Below are 27,452 nucleotides of genomic sequence, written 5' to 3' on the forward strand. Positions count from 1 at the left end.
CACATTTGAAATTTCAGATTAAATTATGTTACAAAAAAAAAAGAAATTCAATGATTGTATAAATATATTACTAGTTATATATATATAAGTTAGTGTCGTTAATCTATAATCGCTAAAATTTACTGCTATAAAGAAGTCCACAATATTCGTGCATTTATAATAATTGTAATACTGCTAAGTTTTTTTACATCATTCCAAAACTTTCGTACATATTGTACTTTTGTAGCATGATTATTGTTAGTCTTTATAATTTTTTTATGACCTAAAATGTATAGCAATATGTGGTTTGTTGTATTCTTCTTGAAAACGTACACAACTCGCGTGTGTCTTCGGAGCACTTTTGATAATATAATAAAATACGATCGGCTGCTTTTTATATAGCTCCGTGCAATATATAGCGAGTTTATTACTGTGTATAAGATCGCCTCAATTTCATCTATAGATGAATCAGTAAAGCGACTGTCGCAGATCCGAAGAAGAATATGAATTTAAAAGCAAAGAATAAGTCAAATACTAAATATCGTTGAAAGAATGGGAAATTATTTTGTGATACTTTCTTGCCAGAAAGAATACAACAGGCTGAGGTAAACTGATGATAAATGCAATGTTACTAATTAACAACTATACAAAATAAATATTGTGTAATAGGAAGAGAGTCTGTTGACAAGAAAAAAATACCGTGTACATTATGTATTGCCTTGCGGCATTAATAAACTAGTACTAACGTAAAAAAAAATTTAGCTTTTTTGATATAAATATTCATTTCAATTTCCTTCGTTCAACAGCCTTCTAGAAAACGCCATCATAAATAAATCCTATCAAAATGTTACAATATAATGAAGGTTTATAACGATTTATTTTATAGAATACTTAAAAGATACTGTCTAACGTTATTATATACACAAACATTTTGCAAATATTTATTAAGTTATCAGGCATATATGAATTTGAGATGACAGATATTATATAGTGTGCTTACAAATTTACAAATTTATATTACATTACTTGGTTGATTGAAATTATTCGTTGGAGGACTCCTGGTCATTATCGAAGCAACCTGTAGCAAAATGAATTAAATAAGAATTATATATGTACATGATAAATTATTTTGTAAATTTTTATATATGAATATACATTTTGTATCACTTGTTTTCTGAAGAAATCAGTGGTGGCTGCTGATATGTTTTGATCATTTCCCATTTTACATTTAACATAGCCATATAGATTTGCGCCATTCAAAACAATGGCAATGCTGACGAGTAAAAGCCACTTGAATTTAAAACCAAATAGTGCAACAATGAATAATATTGACCAAAAAAGTGGACACAAAATTAACGCCAACCAAAAGATTCGCGCCTCTGTTGCATTAATACGGTTCTGTTGTGCACCCTGAAACACAGGGTACATAACAGGCATTGAACCTATATATTAGACTTATATTTAATTGATTTAAATTACATTAGCTATATTTTAATACATATCTAATCAGCAATAATAATCAGAAATCCAATGGAGCATAAAGCTATTATGTAATTATCTATTTATATTCTGCAAAGGAGTGAACGGTAATTTCAGAAAATGTCAAGGATATAAACATATAACAGTTAGTGAACCTTGAACTATTCAATCTATTTAAATTAGCATTTGTGCATTGAAACATGTCAAATAAAAAAAATACAATTGATAATTCAAAGAGCTAAATTTTGTAATATATCTATAACTGAAACTTGTGCGATATAACATGCAATATAATATGAAATTATATGTGTATGTGAGCTTACATCTCTTTCAAATATATAATTAAATTAATTCTAGTTCACTGGCCAGAAAAAAGCAAATCATTTTCTCTATAAATAACACTTTGTTATCAATTATTAAAAATTTAATAAAAGTCAAATAATCTATGTTGCTATTATATAATAACATAAATCAAAATATATCTTAAAACATACATAATCAAGCAAACCTTTTTAGACTCAAAAACCCAATGACTTTTGCCATCGTCATCCACATAATTCCACCATCTAAGCCCAACCATTAATCTTCCGGTAATATTCTTAACGGTCCAAAAATCCATTGATAAAAGTAGTACCACTGTTACAAAACTCGCTATAAAGCTATTTGAAAACCAACCACAAAGCATATAAACTACTATAGCTGCTATCCTGAAGGCCAAGTGAAACAATGTAATGTATGGATGTCTAGAATTTTAGAAAATAATATTGAATTTTACAAAAATACAATTCACATTTGCATATTAAAACATGTATATGTCTTATTATACGTACTTAAGCTTGTTGGCATTTTGAGCAGCCTCTTCCTCTCCGAAAGCAATTGCATCGTCATCCATCAGTAAAGGTACCTAACAAACGAGATAGTAGAACATCCTAAATAGGCATATCGAACATACATTTATCCCGTTACATCTCCGCTATATTTAACGCTTTACCCCAAGAACTCATGCATATATTTATATTTTTATGACGTGGATGAAAAAACTTAAAACGTGAAATGTTTCTCGAAAACGAAGGAAACGTAAACGAACGAAAGCTTCGAAGACACGTTTATCCACGCTCTCTCTTTTACAAGGCAATTAAAGTCGGAGTACAACTATCATATATACGAACCCTTCTTTCGCTAATATATACATACGGAAATGTGTGCGCAAGCGAATGTCAGAACAACGACTTTCCACCGACTATCGCCAACTAGAATTATTCTCGAGATCTCCTCCGCAATAAAACACGACTCTTATATTTCGCATACGAGACAATCGAGCGTATACTTCGGGACTCGCTACGACTAAAAAAAAAAAAAACCATGTGGCGTCAGTATGCGGTCGATTGTGCAAAAGATCGGCGTATGACACCTACCGTTGCGGACGCCATGTTTGCACGCGTTGACAATTCAAGTGCGTCGTCTGCTTTAGGTGCTATATTCATTACAGATCGACAGTGGCGCCTCGCGGTCGAACGTCGCGGATCACGTCGCGCTCGTTGACGAAAAAAACGCTCCATTTTCTCGAAACGCGTTCGCGTTCCGGCGTTTCACCGGAACGGGCAAACGCCGATCAAGGGAAGTACCTTGACATCCTTGATAACCGGTACGGACGAGGCCTCGAGACGCGGCGCCGACACGGGCGAAAGGCGCGACTCGCCCTCGTACGTACGTAGAAATCGCGCGCGATCCGCCCATTGGCCGGCGTATCGGCGGAAGTTGGCCGCGACATTGGTGGCCGCGGTGACGTCACGAACGTGACCAACCCTGCTTATCGGCGCGAGGGAGAAATCGAAGGCGCTCCCGCCCGCGCTCGCGCACGCATGCTCGCCTTCGGCCCACGTATAGAAAAGACGCGTTATTTCGCGTGTGCGTGCGTGTGCGCGTCGCGTGTACGCACTACGCACGTCGCGCCTGCGGATTCGGTAGTCTCGACGAGACGACGGACGACATCGGTGGAGTGGCAAACGTCACACGTGCATCGCGCCACTCGTAGCGCCCAAGTAGTGGTGTAGCCCGGTAGCGTGGTAGTAGTGATCCGATGTCCGTGCATTGGTGGTGCGCGCGCGGTGGTTGAGATAAGCAGTGCGGGGGACTGAGTGCACGTAGGACCGATCTCTCGCGAGACTTGGCTCGTTCGGCTGTCGCGTCCGCCAACGCACAGTTCGCCGCAAGAGACACGCGTTGCGCGTCGATCGTAACGGCTCTTGCCCGATGTGACGGAAGCCCGCGCGCGATGATCAAGAATTACTCGCCGATCCTCCAGGCGTTCCTCGGGACCCTGTTCACGTGGGCTCTAACCGCTGCCGGCGCCGCGCTCGTCGTCGTCATCCGAGGCAAACAGGTGAGTAAACATTCGCGTTCTAGCCTTCATTCCGGCAACGTGTTCCGATTAAGGCATCGACATCCGGCACGGCGTAACGCGACTCGTCCTGATAACGCCGCCCGAATAAACTTAACCTTATCGCGTCTGCTCGCGATGCGCGAGCTAGGATTTGCTCCGTTTCTTCTTAATTGCACTTATTTTCTACACTTTTCCGCGTTTTAAATGCGAATTTTTTCAATCGCACTTTGCACATCCTTTATTTTCTCGATACTTGTCTAATTTTGAACACTAAAATATAAAGAAGCATTTAATTTATTCTTTCTTTCCATTTTTTCTTGTATCAAAAATGTGAAGCTCGATCGTTTAATTTGAAATATAGAAATTGTAGAAAAAAAGAATATTGAATGAAATGAAAATAAATTAATATCAGTTAATTTATTGTTATATGAAAGAAGAAAAATATTTTACTTAATATATACATTTATAAGTATTCTATACCGCTAAATAAAACACATAGTCTACATATTAATTACATTTATTTTCTTCCTTGCTTTCCGTACTTTTAATTTGAATTTTTCCATCTAGGAATTTCATATCAATCTTTACTGAATTGCATTTGAAAAAATATTTGATTCTCTGCATAACTCATATGAAGAAAAAAACGTAAAAGAAGAAATTCGACACTTCTGTTGACATACAAATTTCAATTATCGAATTATTGCTGAGCGTCGACTATTTCTCGAGCAAGAATTTCCGAATGAATGCAAAAACGCCGGCCATTTGCGTAAGCGGAATTGTTTTGGCTCGATTCTTCGTCGTATTTAAATTTAGAGCTGGTTCAATGAAATCACTGCAACGATTCTCGTTGGCGGACTCGCATAATCCGCCGCTTCCTCCGTTCGATTTAATTCGCGCGCGTATTATTACGAGAGCGGCTCGTATCAGACGCTCTTACATTGTTGAGACCTGTCTAGAGTCTACATGCATAAGATACTGCATATACAGAAAAGTTAATCGATAATATGAAAGAGGTGTCTCTCTCAATTACCTCTTGTGTATTATTGAAATTTATCTATGCACATGGAAGTGGGAGGGGCTTCATACGTATCTTTTTCGATAAATCCATGGAGCAGTTCATCGTACAAATTCTATTTATTTCACTAACAGCTGCCTTAGATGGTTGGTCTCTTTTGCATAATTTTATTTATTAATAAACAACTTTTTTTATATAACTCTAGACACATGGAAACTTTATTTATATATGTCTAGAATACTATAAAATTGTATTAATGGCAAAATTTGATAAACGCGTATATTACATAGAGCAAATGCTTATAAAGAAATATGATATATATTGTACAATGTGTTTGTGAAGCTGGTGCGACAATCTACGAATTTCAAAAAAATCCTAAGAGTTCTGATAGCACTTTTCATAGTTCCTGATAAAAATTCTAACACAACACCCTTCCTTCTCAAAGTACCAAAATGCATTGAATATCATTAGTTTTAACAAGAGTTCCTGATAGTTCTGTTCAGCCTACATATGCAATTTCAAATCCATACAATTCCAACAATTAATAATTTTAATTTTTATCAGGAACTGTAGAATTATGAAAAGTGCTATCAGAACTCTTAGTATTTCTTTGAAATTCGTAGATGTCGTGCCAGCTTCACAGACACTTGTACGATATATTTCGTGACGTAATGTACATGAAATCGTTGTAAATGGAAGTCTCTTATAAATTTATTGTTAGTTAAGTTTTTTTTTAAAGATATTTTATTATTGAAAACTGTGTGTGAGCTAATAATATAAACTATATAAATAGCCGAAAATTTGAGCTATAAACCAAATATGTAAACAAGAAACAAGAAAAAAGTCTAACTTATTTAAATTATTTTAGATGATATTCTTTGACAGTAGCACGTATTTCTAATAACTGTTATCGAACGAATCCATGTAAAACATTTTTTTAAATGATCTCAAGAATGTTCCTTTAATTTGTTCATTATGTATATCACTCTATATATTTATTATTATTTGATTATATATATCTTAAAGAGAAAAAGTTCTATTATATCAAATATTCTGTTATCTACAACATATTTGTCTGTTGTTTGATTATTTGATAATAATCTTAAAGAGAAAAAGTTCTATTACATCAAATATTCTACAACATATTTGCCTCTCTTAACTGCATTAAATTCCAATTCTAACTTCCCAGATTAAGTTATATATAGGTTTGTGTATCTGTATACAATAAATTGTTTTTTAATAAAAATTGCTAGAGAAATTCAATTACAAAAGTCGAATATAAAAAAAATTTGTCTAAAATTCAAGTTAAATTTTAATATCAAAGAGCAAGTAAATCGTTTTTATGGTATTATTAGGACGATGATAGCTGCGTCACAGATTTTATTTATTTTTAAAATTACTATTATGATATCTCTACAATCGCTGTTTCATGCTTTTCCTTGTTCTTTAATCTGAATATGATAGTAAGATAGCAAGTATATTTTTCTCCCTTGGTATCATATGGCTGATATCAAATATTTTCACGGAAGTGGCAAATATCGAATATGCCTTCTTAGTATAGATATCGCTCGACGTTATTTACCGCACGTCTGTAAAATAGGAAAATTACATTACGTAAAAAAAGAAATTCTATAATACGCGCATCGAATACTTGCTGCCATTTGCAAAAAGGAATTCAACTTTTTAATGTAAAAAGATTTTCATAATGTCTGTAATATAATATTTGTTTATAATATAATGTAGTGTATATATTATATTTATAAAAAATATTTATAATTTAATATAAGTTAACGAGATGCCTATTTTTGTTATTAGATGAACTTTGCGAATTATAGCAAATAGATTATGTGATGTACACAGTATATATACATATTAATAATAAACATATATATATGTATATATATATATACAGGGTGAGGCATTTATAGTGACACAAGCAATTTTTTCGAAAACGAAGCGAGATATAAAAAAATGTTTCAAATAAAAGTTTTATGGCTTGAAGGGGGACATAAGATGGTGCCATTAGTTTGACATTGAAGAGTCACCTGAAGGTCACGTGAAGGTCACCTCCAACTTTTTAAATGGGATACCCTACATACTTTTATATATTCTTGTAGCTTGCCTCAAGAGCTTTCCAAAACACTATAATAAAGTATTTTTTTATTGAGTACTTTTCGAGTTATGAGGTTTAAAGTAATATCTTAATTTTACATAAACCATAAAATATCTAGTAAAATATTCATTTTTTGATTATCTTACCTTAATACTTTTATGTACAAAATAATGAGAGGAATCAATTGGTGTAATGAAAATACACAGTTGTTTTTAAGAAAAAATATGTAATTGTTAATTGCAAATTACATATTTTTTCTTCGAAACAATTATGTGTTTTCTTTACACCAATTGATTCCTCTCATTATTTTGTACATAAAAGTATTAAGGTAAGATAATCAAGAAATGAATATTTTACTAGATATTTTATAGTTTATGTAAAATAAAGATATTATTTCAAGCCTCATAACTCGAAAAGTACTCAATAAAAAAATACTTTATTATAGTGTTTTGGAAAGCTCTTGAGGCAAGCTATAAGAATATCCAAAAGTATATAGGGTATCCCATTTAAAAAGTTGGAGATGACCTTCACGTGACCTTCAGGTGATTCTTTAAGGTGAAACTAATGGCACCATCTTATGTCTTCCTTCAAGCCATATAACTTTTGTCTAAAACATTTTTTTATATTTCGCTTCGTTTTCGATGAAATTGCTTGTGTCATTATAAATGCCTCACCCTGTGTATATATATATATATATATATATATATATATATATATATATATATATATATATATATTAAATAATATCATCAAATTAATTCGATAGAGATATTGTATAATATTAATCACATTTCCATGATTTTTTTCTATACATCACTTTTAATTTTAAAGAATTAATTTTTTACACTATTCTTAATGTTTTACATGAAAAAATTAATCTCTATCCTCTTGAACTGCATTTCGAGTGAATTAAAAATGAAAAAGATTGCTTTAGACATTTTCTAGTTATTATTTGAGAAAATCTTGGCATTTGTTTCTTGGATTGTTTATATCTATCATGAATTTGATTGATACGAGAGATAGTCGACGCAGCTGATAGTATTCCACGCACTGATATACGAGATAAAACGCATATTACTTGCGCAATATTGACATAATGACATTTTGATATTTTTTTGTAAATTTAATGCACTTGTATGTCTTTAAGTAAATACATGTATACCACACCTCTGACGTTTTAAAGCTAAATCAGAGTTGCAAATCATCTTGAACTTGGCAAAGCCAAAGAGAAGTAATTATATATATATATATATATATATATATATATATATATATATATATATACACATATACATATAATTCTAAAAAAAATTTAAATTATTGCTGCTAATAGTTTCTATTATTCTATTAATGAAATCAAAGATTTCCACAAAATAAATCTCTAATTTTTCTGAAGATAGCGTGACAATTTTTAAATATTAAATGAATAAAAATTGAAAGTAGAAAGAGTCTTTGATGTGATAGAATCACATAAAGCTAATCAGAGTCTAAAATTACAAGAAGTATCATAATTAAAGAGGCGCATATAAATATATGTACCACGTGCAGATTTTTAATAGCATGAAAAGACTGCACGAATTATAATTATTAGTTAAATGCGCTAATGATAAATTCATTCATTAAATGCTAAATTCATACATTCTCTCATCTTCTTTATCCAAGGAACAGCTCATATATTTATAATGATTTGTTTCCGTTAGCGTAAGCTGCTCGATGTCAGCCTGGGGTTCGCTGCCGGCGTGATGGTGGCCGCAAGTTATTGGTCATTGCTAGCACCAGCGATCGAAATGGCAACCGAGAGCAAGACATACGGAGCTGAGGGCGAGTACGCGTTCGTGCCGGTCGCAGTTGGATTTCTCGTCGGCGCGGCATTCGTATACGGGACGGACGTGTTGATATCCACCCTCGGCATTCAGTCCCCCAATGTGCTTTTAGCTATGCAATCAGTTGGTACGAAACAAAGACGCAAGATCATTGCGAAACTAAAGAGTGACGAGGACTTAGACAATGATTATGATCCGTTGTTTAACGACGTACAAATTTCCAGTGGAAAGATGTACACTCGCGTCGAATCGACCACGATCGATGGTATCTCATTTTCTTCTCGTAAAATCGCAATTTTTTTTCTCTCTCTTTCTATAGGCTTGGAAAATGGGATCAGTTCGTGACATATATATACTATACATGTGTATACATATATCTCTGTATATGTATATAAACGTCCGTATACACTCGCCCCTCTTTGCTTTATCGCAGACATAACATGGTTTTTATCCAGGAATAAGCATTCTCTCAAATTTTTTGTATGCTATTTTCATGAAAAGTAATGCATTCTATATTAACTTGTTTTAAGATACAATAGTTGAAAACTGTTTGCATGTAGCATGATGAAAATTGCTTACATAAAAAATAATAGTATAGTAAAAACTGCTTAATGAAAATATCATAATGTAGACAAGTTCAGCTTATAATTTTTTTTATCTGATATAATATTCTTTTTCTTCAATAGAAAAATTCAAAGAGACAAAATATATATTATATGTATTAATATGTGTTAATATGTGATCTTACATTTATCATAACCATGTTATATACAATTATAATATTATATATTGTACGTGTTAACACTATTACATTTATCAAAATATAATAATCAATGTAATGATATTAACGCGTATAATATATGTCAAAATTATGTCGACATTGAATCTTTATTTTATCTATTATCTTTATCGAAATGAGAAATCTTATCTTTTTCTCTCTCTCTCTCTTTCTCTATTATCTTTATCTTCATTAAGTAATTAAAACTTGCTGTGTGATTAAATAATTAATTAAATTTAAATATAAAATAGGATATATTTGAAATGCCTATATAATATAAATAATATTTAAAGTAATTTATCAGAGATCATTGCTTATTCCAAACAAGTGTCAGATAAAAATTGATATATGTTTTCCCTCGTGAAAAGTGATGTTTGATAGAAATATGAATAATTGATTGATATATGCATTTAGTTCAAAAATATCCCAAGCTTTGTATTAGCGTATGCATGATATTATTCGTAGAGAAATATACGTGGGACTTAAGCACAGATTCAATATAAACTTATAAATAAAAATATCCAACTCATCTATTAAATACATCATCTAAACTGAAATTTTAAATCTCAAATGAGTGGTGTGATTAAAAGTGTCAATATATAACAAAAACTCAAGAACAGAATTCAAATAATAAAAACAGAAAACCAAGACAATAAAAATATAATTAAAAATACTTAATCTAAACTTCTATCATTAATACAAAGTGCACGTCCGCGTAAAATATTATCTGGTAATACATACATCTAAATAAAACAACTAAATAAAACAAAAAACCAATAAAATAAATAAATATTTTGGATCTGTGTGAAAAGTTCCATGGAGCTTAAACAAAACTGATCTTATTAATCCTGCCTAAATGAATCTAACTACAATAAATTTTATCAAAAATACGTCTGTTAGTGCGAAAAATAAAGTTCTCTTCTAATCCTTCATCTTGTATAAATTGCATTTGCATGAAGTGACCCTGTGCCCATCGTTTAGTTTTTGTGCTAGTGCAGAATGTGTGATACATTTTGTTGTGAATGTTTAATTTTTCAGGCTTCTACGAACAGAATAGTAGACGTCGAATCGCGAATATAAACAGATCATCGGAATCGGCAGAGATCGGAACTACAATTTACGAGGATCCTAATAACGAAGCGAAGAACAATCAGTGGCGGAGGATATTACTACTCGTTGTTGCTATTACGGTATATTTCTACGAAATAATGAATAATTATGCAAACTATCTTATGTAGATTGATGTTACACACACACACACACTTACATTAAAGTTACTAATTAAATAATATATACATTTCAATTTTTATATTAGGTACATAATATTCCTGAGGGTCTTGCAGTTGGCGTAGGCTTCGGAGCAATAGGCAGTAGCGTATCAGCATCTTTTGAAAATGCAAGGTAAAGTATGTGCACTTTGATAATTTATATGTAGATAGCATAGATGGCATAAATACATGTGTAGATAACAAACATGTAAGAATTTTTAGTAGAGAATATAAAATTACATGAATAAAAATACGTCGCGAATTCTTTAAAACAAAATGGGGGCCACATTTTTGTTTTTAAAATATTCCCAAATTTTATTTAATATGAATAATAGGTTTATATTTGTAGAATTTTTTTTTTTTTTTTTTAATATACACATATACATACAAATATATCAACATTTTTGCATTAGTAAAAATAATGGTACAAATTTCCTTTTTCAAAAAAAATGATCGATATCATAACAAATTTTTTTGTAAAAGTCTTATTGTCATATATTGAATTTCACAATAAATAAAATATTTTATTGATGACATAAACATATGTTGTGATATAAAGTTTTGTTGATATATTTGTGACTTATTAATTCATTATATGAATTTTTAATTCATTATAATGAAATTGCTGTCATAAATAGCATACATAATAAGTCAAATATGATAGTAAAAACGTCTAATGTAAAAATAGTGATTGGAAATCTAATGATGTGACAAAAGAAAAAAAAGAAAAAAAGTTTTAAAATGAAAATAATAGATTCCCCCTAACTATATGATGACGTGATAATGCTAGCAATGTTTAATAATGGCTGTATAGTATCAATAATCGTTCAATTTTGCTTGTTCAATTGGATGAGTCACGAAGGTTAAATACGAAGTTAGCAAAGCGACGGATTTTAAATATTATCATAGACATTTTAGAATATTATCATAGGCATATAGAATTGGAAAAAAGAAAACACATTTGTTGATAATATTATATTATTTCCATTTTAACTCGTAAAAAGAAAACAGATTTTCGAATTTTATAAAAATATCCGATAACATTCAATCTATTTTTATCGGAAATTGAAGAGTTATATCACGATATTTGATATTTATATCATTTTTCACAAATTGCAACCGTTATCAATAATTTCGTATAATAAAATATGTAAATTTTTAGAGAATAATATCGAAAGATATTTATATTTATATTATCACCCAAGTACTTTTACTATAATAAAAGATAAATTTTTTTAATTTCTTAAAAAAAAAGTGGATTTTTATCAATGTGCAATTTGTATATACATATTAGTATAATAACGAAATAAAAATATAATATTAGGGAAATTATTGAATATTAAATATAAAATATATTATATAATAATCTTATATTTATGAAACACGCAACTCGAAATATCGATTTTCTTTTAAATTTTATGAAAACAATTTTCTCTCTCTCTCTCTTTTAAATATTGAAGTTTATATTATCCAATGTGGATCACTTCTACCGTTCCTCGTAAAACTTACATTCGATGCTAGATGGCAGCTGTGTGAAGTATTCATAACATGGAGTAAAAATATAAACGAAAGGAAGCTGATCAGCGGTAAGAGTAGACTATAGACCATTTCGACTATAGACCAGTTTGATTCGGTATTATTCGGCTCATATCTCACGTCTAATTGATTTTCAGGCGACTCCACATATCTTTCACGTGATTTCTTCGCCATCTTCCCTGTTACCACTCCTTACTCGAATCTACTATCACAAATAAAGCAAGTAAGAACAACATGATATTACATTCTTAAATGGAAGAAAATTCAATAAAAAAAGAAGAAAGCAAACAAGTATGAGTCACATGATATCGAATCGAAATATCTTCGGTAAGATAAATTCTCGTAATATCAACACTCCTCGATTTGGCAGTGTTTGCTATGGCTCATGTATATTCTTATATGTCGATGATTCGCGAGGTCACGAGCGATTGGCGAGCCGGCCGCGGCATGGTAGGAGGTCTCCATGAATGAGCTCTATGGTGGTCGACCGCGACCGCCAGTTGGAGGCGAAGTTTATTGGCTCCGGTCGGTGCCTGCGGCGCGCGGGCACGCAGGGAGGGAAGGGCACGTGTGGCCCTGGAATCCGACGAGCCCTAGGCGCCGCGCATTCCATTCCAGCATCCCTCTCTCTTTCCTCCTGTCACCTACCTACCTACCTACCTACCTACCTACCTACCTACCTACCTACCTACCTACCTACCTACCTACCAACCTACCTACCTACCTACCTACCTACCTACCTACCTACCTACCTACCTACCTATCTACCTTCCTACCTACCTACCTACCTACCTACCTACCTACCTACCTACCTACCTACCTACCTACCTACCTATCACGCGCGCTTACATGTCCCGCTTCTTCTTTCGCGCTGCTGCTCTCACCTCGCTCTAACTCTTTTGCGATCGTCTTAGAATTCGCTTTCTTCAGCTTCCTCGCGTTTACTTTTCGACAATTTTGCCGTATCCCTCTCGATGTCTCGTCACACGCAACTTTACGTCGACCCGATAATCATAATCGCCCGATTCTTCCCGCGAAAGACCATCGATATTCACGAGATATCCCATTTCTTTTAGATACATTACATTGTCCTAATTGGCAACATCTCGAATTGGTGTACTTTATCATAGAATATATTAGGTTTTCGACTATTTCCATTCTACTTTAACACAATGATTAGTTTTCAATTGTAATTAAATTCATTTTTGCGAGCACTTACTGAACAGCATTTATTATGCTGAATTTAAATGTATATTTTGTACATTAAAACTTGGAAATTACATATGAACGAGGAATTAAGAATATGCTTAGCAATCGCTTTTTATGTACATAACTTTCTTATAAATAAAATCAAATTTGTAAACATTGATTTTGGGAGAAAATATAATATGACTTTTCAGGGAAATAAATAAAAATGTATACAAGTAAATAAAAATAATATATACGCGCGAACAATATATATTTTTAATAGTAATCTTATATCATAAAATTTTTATAAGAATAGCACATTTTTGTTACCAATATGTGTTCTTTTTAACGAGAGAAACTTCTATAAATACGCATTTATTAATCTAGCAAAAGATCTTAATAGAATATTGAGTAAGCAAGAAAAAAGATCGAGTATGCACTTATTAGTGTATCGAGTGAATACGTGTACGTGAAATGAAAAACATTATTTCCCATTGATTTACTTGACTTTTTCATCATTATTATTTGATATATGATTCGACATGCAATTCGCATAGCACTTCCTATACACGGAAAAGAGGATGGGCGCTGTTTCTGACGACTTATTTACTATCGTTACGTGATTCGCGAGCGGATACGTGACATCGCGTTTATATATCGCTTCTGTACAATGGTCGACGTTGACTAAGCAACCTTTCTCCGTATCTAGTTGCGTTGAGAATTAAATGCTGGTTTGTACAAGCAAGTTGTTTCTTCTTAAAGAAAAGATTAGAAAATAAGAAGAAAAGATTAGATAATAAGATTAGAGAATAAGAAGAAAAGATTAGAAAAGATTTAAAATTTATAAAATGAGCAATGTCTAAATGGAAAAGTCATAATATTGAACAGGTTTTATATTTTAAAATCATACTAATAAGTATATGTAGACAATAGAGGGAAATAAAATTATATAATAGAAATTATGACACGCACACTGATTTCGTAAAATGTCCGATGTTGTTCCGATCAAAAGCAACTTAATGACTAAAAAAAGTGATAATCATTTATTTATTTCACAATAATAATTTTCTATCGATAATAATCTATTTGTTTAATTTTCTCTAAATTTTATTTTTCCAAGCTTGAGAGTATAAAAGATCTTTTTCAATTTCTTTTAAAAAGCGTGTTAGAACATTGTTTCAAATCACCCAATTAATCATGAGCATTATTTGATGATACGACAAATTATTTCTCTCCCTCTCTCTCTCATTTTTCATTACAGCGAAATTATATATTAAGGATTATTTTAAATTATTATATTGAGACATTTTTTTATAATTATTATATATTTTAATAATGATTATCTTTCTCTTGCCATTTGTCTAATATGTGCCTAATAATTCCAATCCTTCGAGGTAAATTGAGGATAAAATAATCGAATGACATTACAGCGATAAACAAATTATTTGAGACTCGTCTTACATGTGTGTCTCCAAATTGAATATATATATATATAAAACTTAACATCAGATTCGCCGACACACGATGCAGAGCGACATTCCAGTGCATTCAAATGACGGCGACCGCGAGAGCGACGTGGCCTCGGGCCCCGGAATCCCGCGGCGTCGGTGGCGAAGGGTCCCATTAAGAATCTGTAGATGAATGGATCGCATCTTCTGCGCGCTTTTCTTCTCCCGCTTTTCTTTCTTAACAACTAAATGTTAACAACTAAAAAGTTAACTGCGGTGTGAGCTCGTTAATCTTATTATCACATGCGTGATATTCTGTTAAATAACATTAAAATATTATTTAATAATTGTAATCAAAAATCGCGAGCACGACGTTTAATTACGCACCCGCGATCTAATATAAAATTGAGTAACGCGAACCGCTATTTCCGGCGATAATGAAGATAAGAGCGTTCTCGGCAACGGTTAAAAACGTCAATGAGAAACCGAGCAATTAATACTGCAACAAAAGCAGAAATTTTCATCACGACTACAGTCTAACCTGGGAATACTGGCGCCTTTTGCGTCGCTTTCGCGAGATAATTAGCACCATTACCTTAAAAGCGATCAAATAAGCGGCGGTAATAAGTCGCGCGATAGCCGACATCCATTTCGGAAGTGAAACTTCCCACGGTGTTGTACGCCTGTTATTGGTAAGTCCTAATAAGAGAAATTCTGACAACGGCATGCAACATCGTGCTTTGTAACGCTTTCGATGCTACCGAGCTAGAGAGCAAATAGTAGTTGATCCTGTTTCGAATACGTTGTATGGGTATTGGCGTGTGTGTATGTGTGCGAGAGAGAAAGAGACATGCTCTTAATGCTGGTTTGGAAAAATCATTCAGCCTTGGACGACCCTAGCCCGTGCCCTTTTCTGTCTCGACCAGTTCATAACGAACGACATACCATTCTCACGACGATTGCGATTAACCCCCTTGGTCCTGCATATATTTTCAGCTGCATTATAAGCTCAGTAGAGAATTCGCTTGTACGCTATGTACAGAATGTCCCTGGCTTGCTTTTAACTTGTATGAATAATTACAAAGAGCACTTGAAAAGATGTGAGTTTCTAATTTTACAATTAAAAGTACTCTCAACTTAGTCATTGCAGAAAGGATTAATTTTTTTATAAAGTTTACCAAATTAATTATTATGTTAACTATATACTTTAATTCTTGATTAAAAAAAATACATTGCATTCATATTGAAGAATACTTTTATTAAAAACTATGATAATCTTGTCCATCTGTTCAAATTATTTGCAATTTCTTATTTTATGCATCTTATATAATTTCTTATTTTATATAATTAATAGGAAGTACGAGTTTCTAAAGAGAGAGGAAGAAAAGACGAAAACGATAAAAAACTGCAACTGGTTCTTCCACTCTAAAAAAAAAAAGAAATTATCTCGGTATAATAATACATTTTATAGGCATTACATAAGCATCGCGATCCTATGACTAAACTCGAGTTTCCCGTCTATAAATCACGCTATCGATTTGCAATATCCGCAACCGGGCAGGATAAAAAAGGCTCGAAGGAGACCGTTGTTACACACCGTGTACCGGTCAAGGAGAATGTCGTTAAAACGGCGTCGTTATGGAAATGAAATTTTTGCGCAATTCGAGCGACAGGTTCGATTCTGTTGGTCAGCATCAGGCTGATCTACGTTCATGTCGCGTCCTTTTCAAGGAAACTAAGTATTTTCTTGCGGCGGCGGAGGTGGGAATGAATTCCGGTGTGCTGAAAGAATCATGAATGAAATGTTTCGCAGTTTCTGTTGCCTTAGCAATATTGCAGAACGACTGACGGAGATGCGACAAGAAACTGAAGGAAAAAAAGAGAGAGAGAGAGGCGTTAGTAGATAGATGGAAAGGCAAGTCGAAGCAAATTTATGCTCGTTGAAAACTGCTCAAGGAGATCCAGTACTGACTCACTATTTATGAGCAGTGTTATGCGAATTTTTCGCAGAATGCGTGTCTTTATTTCTTTCTTCTTTATTCATATTTTTTCCAGAAATTCTCACATTTCTATCGTTAATCTAGCAATTATGCGTTTCGAATCTTGCCATATAATTGAAAGAGGAATGTAATCGCGAAATATGTATATAATTCTAGTACATATATAATTTTTTAAATTTTCTTTTAAGCAATTACATCTAATATAAAAATTACTTGCAGAATGTATATTAAGAAAAAGGAAAATATCGGTTTTTTAAATACATCCTACATAAGATCATTGTACATTCTAAAATTAATATTGTCGCATTTGATACTCATCATAATCACGGAAACCTATTTTTTAAAAGATCCATTCTCTCCGAAATTTATTTATGAGACGTAAATGCGGACATTCGGCGTTTCGGATCACCGTAGGCGGAGTACGATCGCACAAAGGGCGCGAAGATCTGATTTGTATACACACTGGCCCTTATTCTTTCTCCTGTTCCTCATCCTCCTCTTCCGTTAGTCCTACTCGTCCTTTTTTACGGAGCTGCTTCTGAACAAGGAGGAAGTAAGAGAACGACGAGGATGAGAGCAAAGAGAGAGCGTGTGTAAAAACGCGGAGGAACCGGGGGCTTCTCTCTCTCTCTCTCTCTCTCTCTCTCTTCGAGTCGCTGCTTCACGTAGATGAGGTGGTGCTATGTTAAACATGGCGCCGGACAAAGCTGCCGACGAAACCATCTCATTTCGGTGCTATCCTCTCTCAGCTGCCTTATTATATAGCGGCCGACCGGCGCTCAGCGCGTTCCCTCTTTCTTTCTTCTTCCCTTGATATCTTCTCGTCCCTTTATTCCTTTCTTTTTACCTCTTCGCTTGTATTGGACCTTTCTTTTACTTCTTCTCCCTCTCCCCCCTCGATCTCTTCCCTCGCTCACCAAAATCTACCTTCTTCCAACATCGTTTCGTCCTCTTTCCTTTATCTTCATTCTGTTCTCGTTTCCTCTCGATATCCCATGCACGTCCAACGTGAGATACGCCATAAAGATCGAGATAGTGAGTTTTTCATTTTTTCAATATCTCGCTATATTTATCTTTTCAACGACGTCTTGAGTTTTCTAATTTATATCACCGGGTTTATCTTCGACGCGAAGGTGAACGCTTTTTGGCGTAATATAAATAGAGTGCCTGCTCTCATCGCATTAAACATCGCAATAATGCACTTTTTAATCGTTTTTTTTTTTAAGAATATTCAGCAGCCAATTGTTAATAATAAGAGTTGAGAAGGAGAGAATTAAAACTACTGAAGAGATATATTTCAGTAACAAAAAGTATTCATTTAATCTTAAGTAGAATTTAATTTTTCATTATTTTAATTCTAGATGTTATATAATAATATATATCTAAATGTTATATAATAAATATCGAGATATTTTTAACGTAAGGAGGATATTAAAATATTCTTACATACAATAATATTTCGCGCAAACGTTCGACCGGCAGTGTCTACAAAATTGACATTAATTTCGAGGCATAACTAAACGTAATGGCGAATCGAATTAATGAATCTCGACTATCATTGAACATTTTCCGGCGTTTTACCGCGACGTGGCCAGTTACGATTCTCGTAAAGCCCGGACTCGTACCTCTAATCTCCGTCGTGGGTACTTTGCAGCTTATCTCACGCGGAAAACCAATTCTGACGTGCGCTAATAGCGACGGAAGTCTACTACGATATACTACTTCCCGCTTAGGCTCTCTGCACAGTGGGATGCACGTGCGCGTGTGCGCGGTTAGGCACGAATACAGGCATATCGTGTTAGCCGAGAGCTGAGAGCTCCAGCACTAGCTCGGAGAGGCTCGTGCGTGTCGAAGTAATTTCTGTTGTCGGCGAGAGACCAACCAGTTCCTCGAACATCGTTCTCGATCTCGTGCCCGTCGGCATGTAAATTACGGGGGACGTTTCTTCCTTTACCGATACGCCGCCAAAATGTCACGCATCGCGCTTCCGAATTCGCCGTCTTTCGCGGCCACGTCGGATTATCGCGTAATTTTTTTTCCTTCACATGATGCACGTGTGATGGCGATTGTTATTGAAAATATTATTATTTCTCTCGCGATAGAAAACGATAAGAAAAAAAAAATTATCTCATTCTCTTGATATCTTGACACAATACAATTGCGTTAACTCTCTCGAGGGTATAAAATACGACAATAGCGAAAAACAATTGGACGGCAGTGCAGATGTCGATAACGTTAATGAGAATTGTGTAGATGAACGCTCATTAGCACGAAGCGCTCGTTCGCTGCGTTTTACGACATTCGCGAAGATATAAATTTATGCGCGTTATAATCGCGAACGCGCACCAAGAATGGGGATATTAAATCAGGGACGCCGAAGTTATACACGCGTATTTACATAACATTCGCATTTAATGATATTGCAGCGACATATTGCAGACAGATTGCCAATTCGCGGGCAAGATATAAGCGGTAGATAAAAAATCCTGTATACATAAAAAAGTTTTTTTTTTAACTTTTATCAATATGCTAATTTTCTTCAAAAATACCCTACGACTGTTAATTATAAAGAAATTTGAGAAAATATTTTATTTGACTTGCATACAACAATCTTGATCCCTACCTTTGTACAGATCTTTAATTAGTCTTTAATTAGTTTTTAATTAATTTTTAATGTGCCGTCATATTCTTTTCTTTTGAAACGAAAGAAATTTACTGAAATATGAGGATTTAAAATTGAATATCTCGACACATCGGTTTTGCAATTTAAGAAACGTAGTTTCCTTGAAATTCCTGAGGAATTTTTGAGCGAAAATCGTACGATCGCGGGTCAAGTAGTGGAGCCCTAAGGGCCCAATACGCCACCGTGATCTGGCCTTTTTCAAGGATTCCCGCGATTGCCTTATTATTCCATGAAACGCGATTACGTCGATAAGCATCTTTTCCCGTTTTGCCGGTGCACTTTATAATCATTCAGACGTGGCTGTTCAAGAGTCGAGCGTTTCTGAGAAGTGGACTCGCGAGACGTTCTCTAAGCTAGTGACATTCCACACTGATACTTTTCTCGTCTCGTATTTCGCGCTCACGCGTTCTTTCGCCTCCCTTCCCTTCACCTTGCTGATAACTTTTTCTTCGCTCCTTCTTCCTTCGCTCCGTTCTTCTCCCTACTTCCTCTTCCAATCGCTGCTGCAGCGGTGCAAAATACTAAAAACCCGGCTTTAGAATTTATATCGGACACCTCGCGGCACCTGCTGCACTTTACCACATCACAGATTTCTCAATAATTATGTCATGCTTAATGCGCGATATACGCGCCGACATAAGAATCGTGATTAACATACGTTAATTTATCAACTATCGTCGATTCATGAAATACTTTTGTAATTTCTTAACTCCTCACATTTCTTGGTTTAGGTATATGTCATGATGCTTCGAAAGCTAAAAACGGTATATTCAATATCGATTTATACATAGCTCGCATATAATGTAATAATTGAAAATTAATGGAAAAATTTGACATAATTATGAAGGCAGTTCTAGGTAAATGTGATTTACTATCATTGATATCTTACGTAAAGCCTTAGGCCTAAGAGAGGATAAAATCTGATGTTATTTAACATAAATTTTAAATTATAAACATTAACCCTAATAAATAGTATAAATATAATTTGTAAATTTTGAATATATCTATATAATATATATTTCACTTTAATAAAATTGAAAAAAATTATCCATATTATTTAATTCTTTATTAAGATACATAATAAATTTCCATTTTTCAACCTTTATTTTATTTCATTCATTATAGAGATCACATTTCTTATCGTTTTATAAAATAAATCATTATCATTAAATTTTCCATGATTATTTGAGCAATTGGATATTTCTGCTTAATCCTTTGCACACTGTGATTGAATTAATAACCACACATGTTAAAGGATTATATGGTTAATCAAAATTTAATTAATTTTCTCTTCAAAATAAAATAGGAAACTAATCGAATATCAGTTAAATTTTAACAAACGTTTAAGGGAACAGCTCTCGGAGAGTCTGTCATCGGTCGACCATGTTAACGTTCGAACGATTACCGCGGAATGCCACGTGCACAGAATTGCATTTTCCTTCTTTTCGGCGAGAAAAGCCCATCGGCCGTGCCGTCGATCAGTGAGCGCGTCTTCTAGGAGAGCGCTTGACAGCCGCTCCGACGACGCGCTCACGTCGATCGCCTGGACTCGCCACCGCGCGCTCCAGCTTCGCTCGCTCGTTCTCTTCCTTTCGCGCGTACGCGGGCCGATGCACCGGCGCGACGCGGTGCAACGTCTTCGCAATGTCTGGAATGCGGCGGCATTACGCATGCGCGCCGCATCCCTTACTCGGAACAGACGAACAGCCGGATCCGTTATGTCCCTCGACGACGACCTCACGATCGTCTGCGGGGACTTAACCGAGACCTGCGGCCCGCTTCTCTGTCTCTCTCTCTTTTTCTCTTTCTCTTTCTTTCTTTCTCCCGTCCGTTTTCCTTATCTTTCTTTCTCTTTTCCTGCCGCGAAGACACCTAAGTTCCTAATGCGAGATGCACCGATGACGATGACGACGACAACGTCGCTGTTGCAACGCGAGAGACACCTGTTTTACCTTACCTTACCTGGCCTTCATTGCTGCTCGCCGGCGATTAATCTTGTTCGCCACATACCACGATACGCGAAGAACGGAGCGCCAATCCCTCTCTCGTCGATTAGGCACGATCGGTTAATGCGAGTTAATTGATTCCGGTTGCGAGTGCTGACGATGTATTACTCGATCGAGAAGAATAGAGAAGCACACGAGATAATAAAGCGCTAAATTACTCGGGGCGCGTTTCACAGAGCTGAATAATCGAACAATGCCACGATTAATTAGTGTGATATTCAGTATCCTTATCTCTCTGCAGCTTTCAGATATATCCTACGCTAAATCTATGTGTGAATGTGAAGATGCAAGGACTGAGGAAACATTTATCACATCATAACTTGAAAATTATCACGAATCCTCAGACGAAGGGAGAAAATGAAACAATGCTAAAGAAAGAAAGGTTTGATGAAAGTCATGTTAAACGATAAAAAAGATTAACATGTTAGCGTAAGAAGGCGGAAGAAACATTTCTACGTTGAAGGTACAAAATCGAATCGCGATCGAATGCGCGACTCGCGTCACAAGACGAACGTTAACAGCAGCGGCGGCGGCGGCAGCATCGGGGTTGATCTTACGGTCTTATGGTTTTATGGCGTTAGACCGTGGCCGGTGGCCCCCTCCCCCCCTTCCTCTTCCCCCGGAACTCACGGAGCTGAGAAGAGCCCGAGAGCTCGCCTTGGCGTTGGTGGAATGCGGGACGGGCAAATCGCGGTCGGCCCGCTTGCGCCTCGTTCCCATGCATTCCTTACTGCCCCTCTCGCCCCTCCGCGCTCTCTCTCGTCCCGGGCCTCCCTCTCTTCCTCCTCGCTCTCTCGATTTGTCTCTCTTATTCTCTTTTTCTCGCTCCCTCGTTCCCTCGCACGGATACGCCGCGCTCGCTCTACACCTCTACGCGCTCGACGCTTCATCTTATTCCTCTCTTCCCCCGTCTTCCTTTAGTAGTATATACATATGACACAAATACACGCTACAAACGAAGATTTCGTCTCCTTTTCCTCTTCCTTTCCCGCTCGCCCTTTTTTTTCATTTTCAAATTCCATCCTGTCTCCCGCGCGGGCGCACACGCGAATTCGCGCGCCTCTCCTCTCTCCTTTCCCCCTCGCACCTTTTCCCCCCGTCTCGACGTTTACGCACGTGAGTATATGTACGTACGTGTACGCTCGCGCGCACGATAGACGTCATTCTCTATCCGCCTCTATCTCTCTCTTTCTCTTTCTTTTTCGCGGATCCATACTCGCGCGCGCGGCCGAATCCCTGCGCTAACATCCTCGCGTCTCTCTCTCGGAACCAAACCGTTCTACCTCGTCCTGTTCTTCGACTTCCTTCTACTTCTCGTTGAACACGCTTCTTTAACCGAGCCGAACTCCGTCGCGGCGAGGAAAGCCTCGTCATGGCATCTTAACCGATCGACTCGTGCCCATCGGGCAACATTGTTGCGCGAATGAGGCCGAGGAAATAAATATTGAGATGGAGCAATATTGTGCCGTGTTATGCACTTCGCTCCGTCATATTATTATATTGGTCTTCATTTTATTTCAACTATAATTACGTCTCGATAATGTTATTGTCGAATAATCTTTGTAAATTAAACTGATCTGCTGGCATAATCGTTAAAAAAAAATTTTATTTTCGAATATTAAAATATTATTAATTTTTATTAAGCGAGTTCTAGAAGATTATGATTTTAATGATGCTGCTTTATATTTGTTTCTCTTTTCCTTGTAACTTTTATGTGTGTATATACACATTTGCAAATTTTTTACTATATTCAATATAAAATTTTAATTCTCCATAATATGGTGAAAAAAACAGTATCATTATAGCTTATATCGAGAAAATTTTGATAGCAAATTGTATAAGTACAAGTAACATTGTTAATGTGCGATATATTGTACAAATGTACATTTTCGCACAGTATTAGCTGCTTGCGTTCTTCGTCCTGTAGCGAGGAACGGATAGGTGTTGCCACGTAAGGACAACCGCGGCTTTATGGAATTCAAGATGGCGTCCACGGTACGTCCAACAGAATTATAGCGACCACCATGTTAGTACTAACAAACTTTTAAATCGACACGGATGGTCCATTAAAAAATGCCACAATATCCGGCTTGATTTCTAATTTTTTATTCCATTAATACAACAATTAACAATGTCAGTTTAATATCACGATTGGACTTTGCCTTTGCAATTTAATGCGCTTTTATAAATCGATCAATGTAGATTTTAATTCTACAATATTATCGGTTTTTATAATCCTGACTTTTTCCCTTGTCTCTTCTTGTTTCATGGAGAAAAGAGGGACGAGAGACAATTTCGCGTTTTTCTTCGCGAAAGAATCATCTAAATGGACACTTGTGGTCGGCCCGGATCTTGAATATGCGTAGATAACGGTATGAAAGCGTGGCACGTGTCCAGTCGTGCGTTCGTGTGCCGAAACTCACACGCATGCAACTTTTTTTCGCTCCGAGATGACCGACCCGGTCAGATCTCTTTTTTTCTACTAGGAGAAATCCGCGGTCTTCGACGCGAGACGGCTCGACGCCGGTATCGTATACTCCACATGTAAAACGTCTCTTAATTATCGCTTTGTATAAACCAATAAATAATGGAAAGTAAAAGTTGTTTTATCGTTTGATAATTTTATGAAAATTATTATGGGAAAAAATTTCGAATTTACATTAAAGCCAAGGATAGCAAATTACTTGAACCGTCATGGAGAAATTTTATGAATGAATAGCCGCCTGTTAGCCTCTTTTTCACCGTCACGTATCTCGCATAACAAGATCCGGTGGGCCACCAACATGATAAACACTTTCTAATCTACGCACAAGCGTAGATTCGAAGAAAAAGAGATACCGAGCTAATGGTTTCTCTAAACATCCTGCCGCACATACACGAGAATCGAGATAACCACTCGTTTGTTGTTAATTTCTTTATCAAGTTGAAGCAAAAATATAAGCTTTCGGGATTTTATATGCCGAGAATTTCAGATCGAGAATCTTTCTGCAATAATTCTGTATAAATTCAGAGAATTTATACATATTTTACTTGACAAATTTTGAATTTACTTTGAATTTTTATAAGATATTTGGAATTCATAGATTTTATCGATTTTTAATTAACGTTTATTTCTGTGCAAATCTCGATATTTTACTCGACAGAGACTTCTAAACTGCAAAATTTTATAGACAAGCAATAAGAAAAGATAGCAAACTACATTAGAAAATTTTAGATAGTACTAGATTAGAAAATTTATTTGTAATGTGCGCAAAAAAATTTGCAAAATTTTTTCATCCTCTTTTGAGCTAAATAATTTTTTTAAATTTATCTATTATTCTATTTTATTCTATTTCGGTTGAAATATCTATCGTCACATTGTCAATTTTTTTGCCCATATTGCACAAAACCTTAATTAAGACGGCCATGCAAAAGAGAGCCGGTGGATTCCACTAGAAAAATTCCCTCCTCGTCATGGATCTACGCGCATATCGACTTACTCGCCAATACTTTCTCCCGGATCCTGAGAAACTCCCCGCGCGAAGCATTCCTCGGTCAGGCATCCTCTACTCCCTGTGAGAGAGCTCTCAGCCTCCCCGTTCCTAAGGTTATCTACCCGACTTCTCTCGTGTACTTTCCTTCGCCGTCCTTTGCTCGGTCTGGCTGCTGCTTTGCGTTCGAATCTTTTGCGGCCTCAAGTTAACACGCGGTCACGTCTGTATGAAAGAATGATAACTTTGCTAATGGATAAATTAGCAACGCATAAATGTTATGGCAATATGATTAGCATTAGAGAAAGGTTGATGATAATTAATACATTGCATACACGTCATTCTCATCAAGTAATATGAAGCTTATCTTGATGATAAAAAGATTAATTAAATATCTAATATAACAATCATAGACAACAAGATGTTTCACTTCTCTAAAGAATGTTTTCGACGCTTTATAATATTATAGACAGCATCTTAAAGAGTTTTTCGCAGTCATACATAAGCAACAATGAAACTGATAAAATGTCAAGTAATTGCATCACTATATGAACGACAGTTGGCATAAATTTTATTCTCTCGATTCCAATTACTTGCCATCGCTCTAGTCGTCTGGTGTACGTGATAGACTCCCGAAATCGGGAGTAACGGGACTCGTGGATAGCAGAAAGAATTCAGGAAGGAAAAGAAGCTCCGAGCCACCGATGATAGGGCGCGAAGGGCCTGCGATAAGGTAGTCGGGTACTCAGGAAGAAAGATAACCGTACTCGTGCCACGACGAGGAAAAGGAGCGACGATACCCGATCAGACACAGACGTGCACGGACACACACATACACACATGGCGAGTACAAGCGATGGCGAGAGGAGACGGGCGGACGAGGGCGATCGTTCTCGGAACTCGGATGACCTCCCCCGATGCAACTGGCGAACAGCCGGACTCGACGGGTTAACTGTACAACCACTTATGTACCTCGACGCCGCAGGAATGCGGCGACGATGATGCCGTCGTCGCATGAAATAACGCGCGACATGTCGCGGCATGACATACCACTCGCCGGGGACCCTGCGGGCCTGCGAGAGGATCCGCTCCCATACGCCCACGGAGGAAAGAATCGCCTTATACTGGATGATCGCCCTCTGCGCCAGAGCACGGATCACGTCATTCATTCACCTGTGCTGCCTCTACCGCTCTTTCATCGTCGTCCACCGACCTCGCTGTGTCGTGTTCCTCTTCTGCCATTCGCATTGATCTATTGTTTCTTGTAAAGCTCGATCGTTTGCGGATAGACGATTCGCCGAAAGAACCTACTGTACTGCATCTGGATCGCTCCATCTTAAGTTTTTTCTACCTCGGGCATTATTCGCTTGACATTCATACGGTGATTAGGTATTTTTGCACGACCGTATTGGAAGTATTTTTGTCAAGAATTTTATTTCCTTGACAAGATAATCCTGCTTTCGAGATAATATGTATCGATGTTCGCTAAATTCATGAAATATCTTAATCTTTTTTTTATTTTACACAAGTATCACTATATTCGAAAATGCACTTTCAATAAATTTGTATCAATAAGATTTAACACCCGTAAAAAATGTTTTTTTTTTTTAATTTTTAGAGAGAGAGAGAGAGAGAGAGAGAGAGAAAACTGAAAAATAAAAGATCTGAAATTATATCTCATTTATCAAAGAAAAACATATATTAGCTTAAAAATAAAAATAACCCTATGTAAAACACTAATTATTATATTTAAAATAATTGTAATTATGTAAAATAATAATTTTATGCTTGCAATTATTAATTTAATTTTATTTGTGGGATTAATTTATATTTCTCAGCACGAAGAAAAGGGACTTATACTATTCGTCAAGTCGCAATCTATGATTGCTAACGATGAGTCTTAAGCCCTACGAACGGCTTAACTCTTTCTATAGCGTGCGCCTCGTCTGATGCTCATGAATATCGAATTATGGGAGCTAGATCGCGGAAGATCTTCGTTACCGCGTTCCACGTACCAGAACCGAAGGGTTTTTCTTCGTTTCGCGCGCGCGCGCGCGCGAATCCGTCCGATCCGGTCGAGCCATTCATTCGGATAGTTAGCGAAGAGTCCATGAAGCTCGGTACCGTTTTCTCGCTTCTTATGGGTCTTAGAAATTGGATCGTCTCCCTAACTCAACGGGTCTCTTGCCCGTTTCCCGTTCTTCAATTCAACTCCGGCCATGGGATTCTTGCGAGGCCTCAGGTTCTGGTTTTATAGGAATACTATTACACCGATTCTGAGAA

At 35.8% G+C, this 27,452-nt stretch overlaps 2 protein-coding genes across 8 annotated transcripts in view; one reads left to right on the forward strand and one right to left on the reverse strand.

The window, feature by feature from the left end:
* Positions 1 to 837: 837 nt before the first annotated feature.
* On the reverse strand, positions 838 to 3,956 carry LOC145966941 (putative Golgi apparatus membrane protein-like protein CG5021). 6 transcript variants are annotated; one of them, XM_083091396.1, is made up of 6 exons: positions 2,874 to 3,702; positions 2,628 to 2,802; positions 2,289 to 2,362; positions 1,967 to 2,201; positions 1,135 to 1,389; positions 838 to 1,057 (listed from the first exon to the last, which is right to left on the reverse strand). In XM_083091396.1, the coding sequence occupies exons 3-6, from the start codon at positions 2,348 to 2,350 to the stop codon at positions 992 to 994; spliced, it is 618 nt and encodes a 205-aa protein (XP_082947522.1). In that variant the 5' UTR covers positions 2,351 to 2,362; positions 2,628 to 2,802; positions 2,874 to 3,702; the 3' UTR covers positions 838 to 991. The 6 variants fall into 6 exon arrangements, with proteins under 6 accessions (XP_082947522.1, XP_082947519.1, XP_082947523.1 ...); XM_083091393.1 differs by having other exon boundaries at positions 2,653 to 2,802; positions 2,874 to 3,695; XM_083091397.1 differs by lacking the exons at positions 2,628 to 2,802; positions 2,874 to 3,702 and adding an exon at positions 3,753 to 3,956.
* The window catches only part of Zip48c (Zinc/iron regulated transporter-related protein 48C), a 34,350-nt gene continuing 10,151 nt past the window's right edge, over positions 3,254 to 27,452 (forward strand). Inside the window, exons 1-4 of one of the 2 annotated variants that reach the window (XM_083091378.1) lie at positions 3,254 to 3,841; positions 8,670 to 9,057; positions 10,609 to 10,760; positions 10,886 to 10,971. In XM_083091378.1, the coding sequence (XP_082947504.1) occupies positions 3,734 to 3,841; positions 8,670 to 9,057; positions 10,609 to 10,760; positions 10,886 to 10,971 (734 nt within the window). In that variant the 5' untranslated portion in view covers positions 3,254 to 3,733. The remainder of the gene's footprint in view (positions 3,842 to 8,669; positions 9,058 to 10,608; positions 10,761 to 10,885; positions 10,972 to 27,452) is intronic. The other variant, XM_083091379.1, reaches the window with a different exon arrangement.

Source organism: Camponotus vicinus, unplaced genomic scaffold, assembly GCF_025532165.1.
Source record: "Camponotus vicinus isolate PSW18456_S1 unplaced genomic scaffold, iyCamVici1.0 SCAF_2, whole genome shotgun sequence".
NCBI classification, from domain to species: domain Eukaryota; kingdom Metazoa; phylum Arthropoda; class Insecta; order Hymenoptera; family Formicidae; genus Camponotus; species Camponotus vicinus.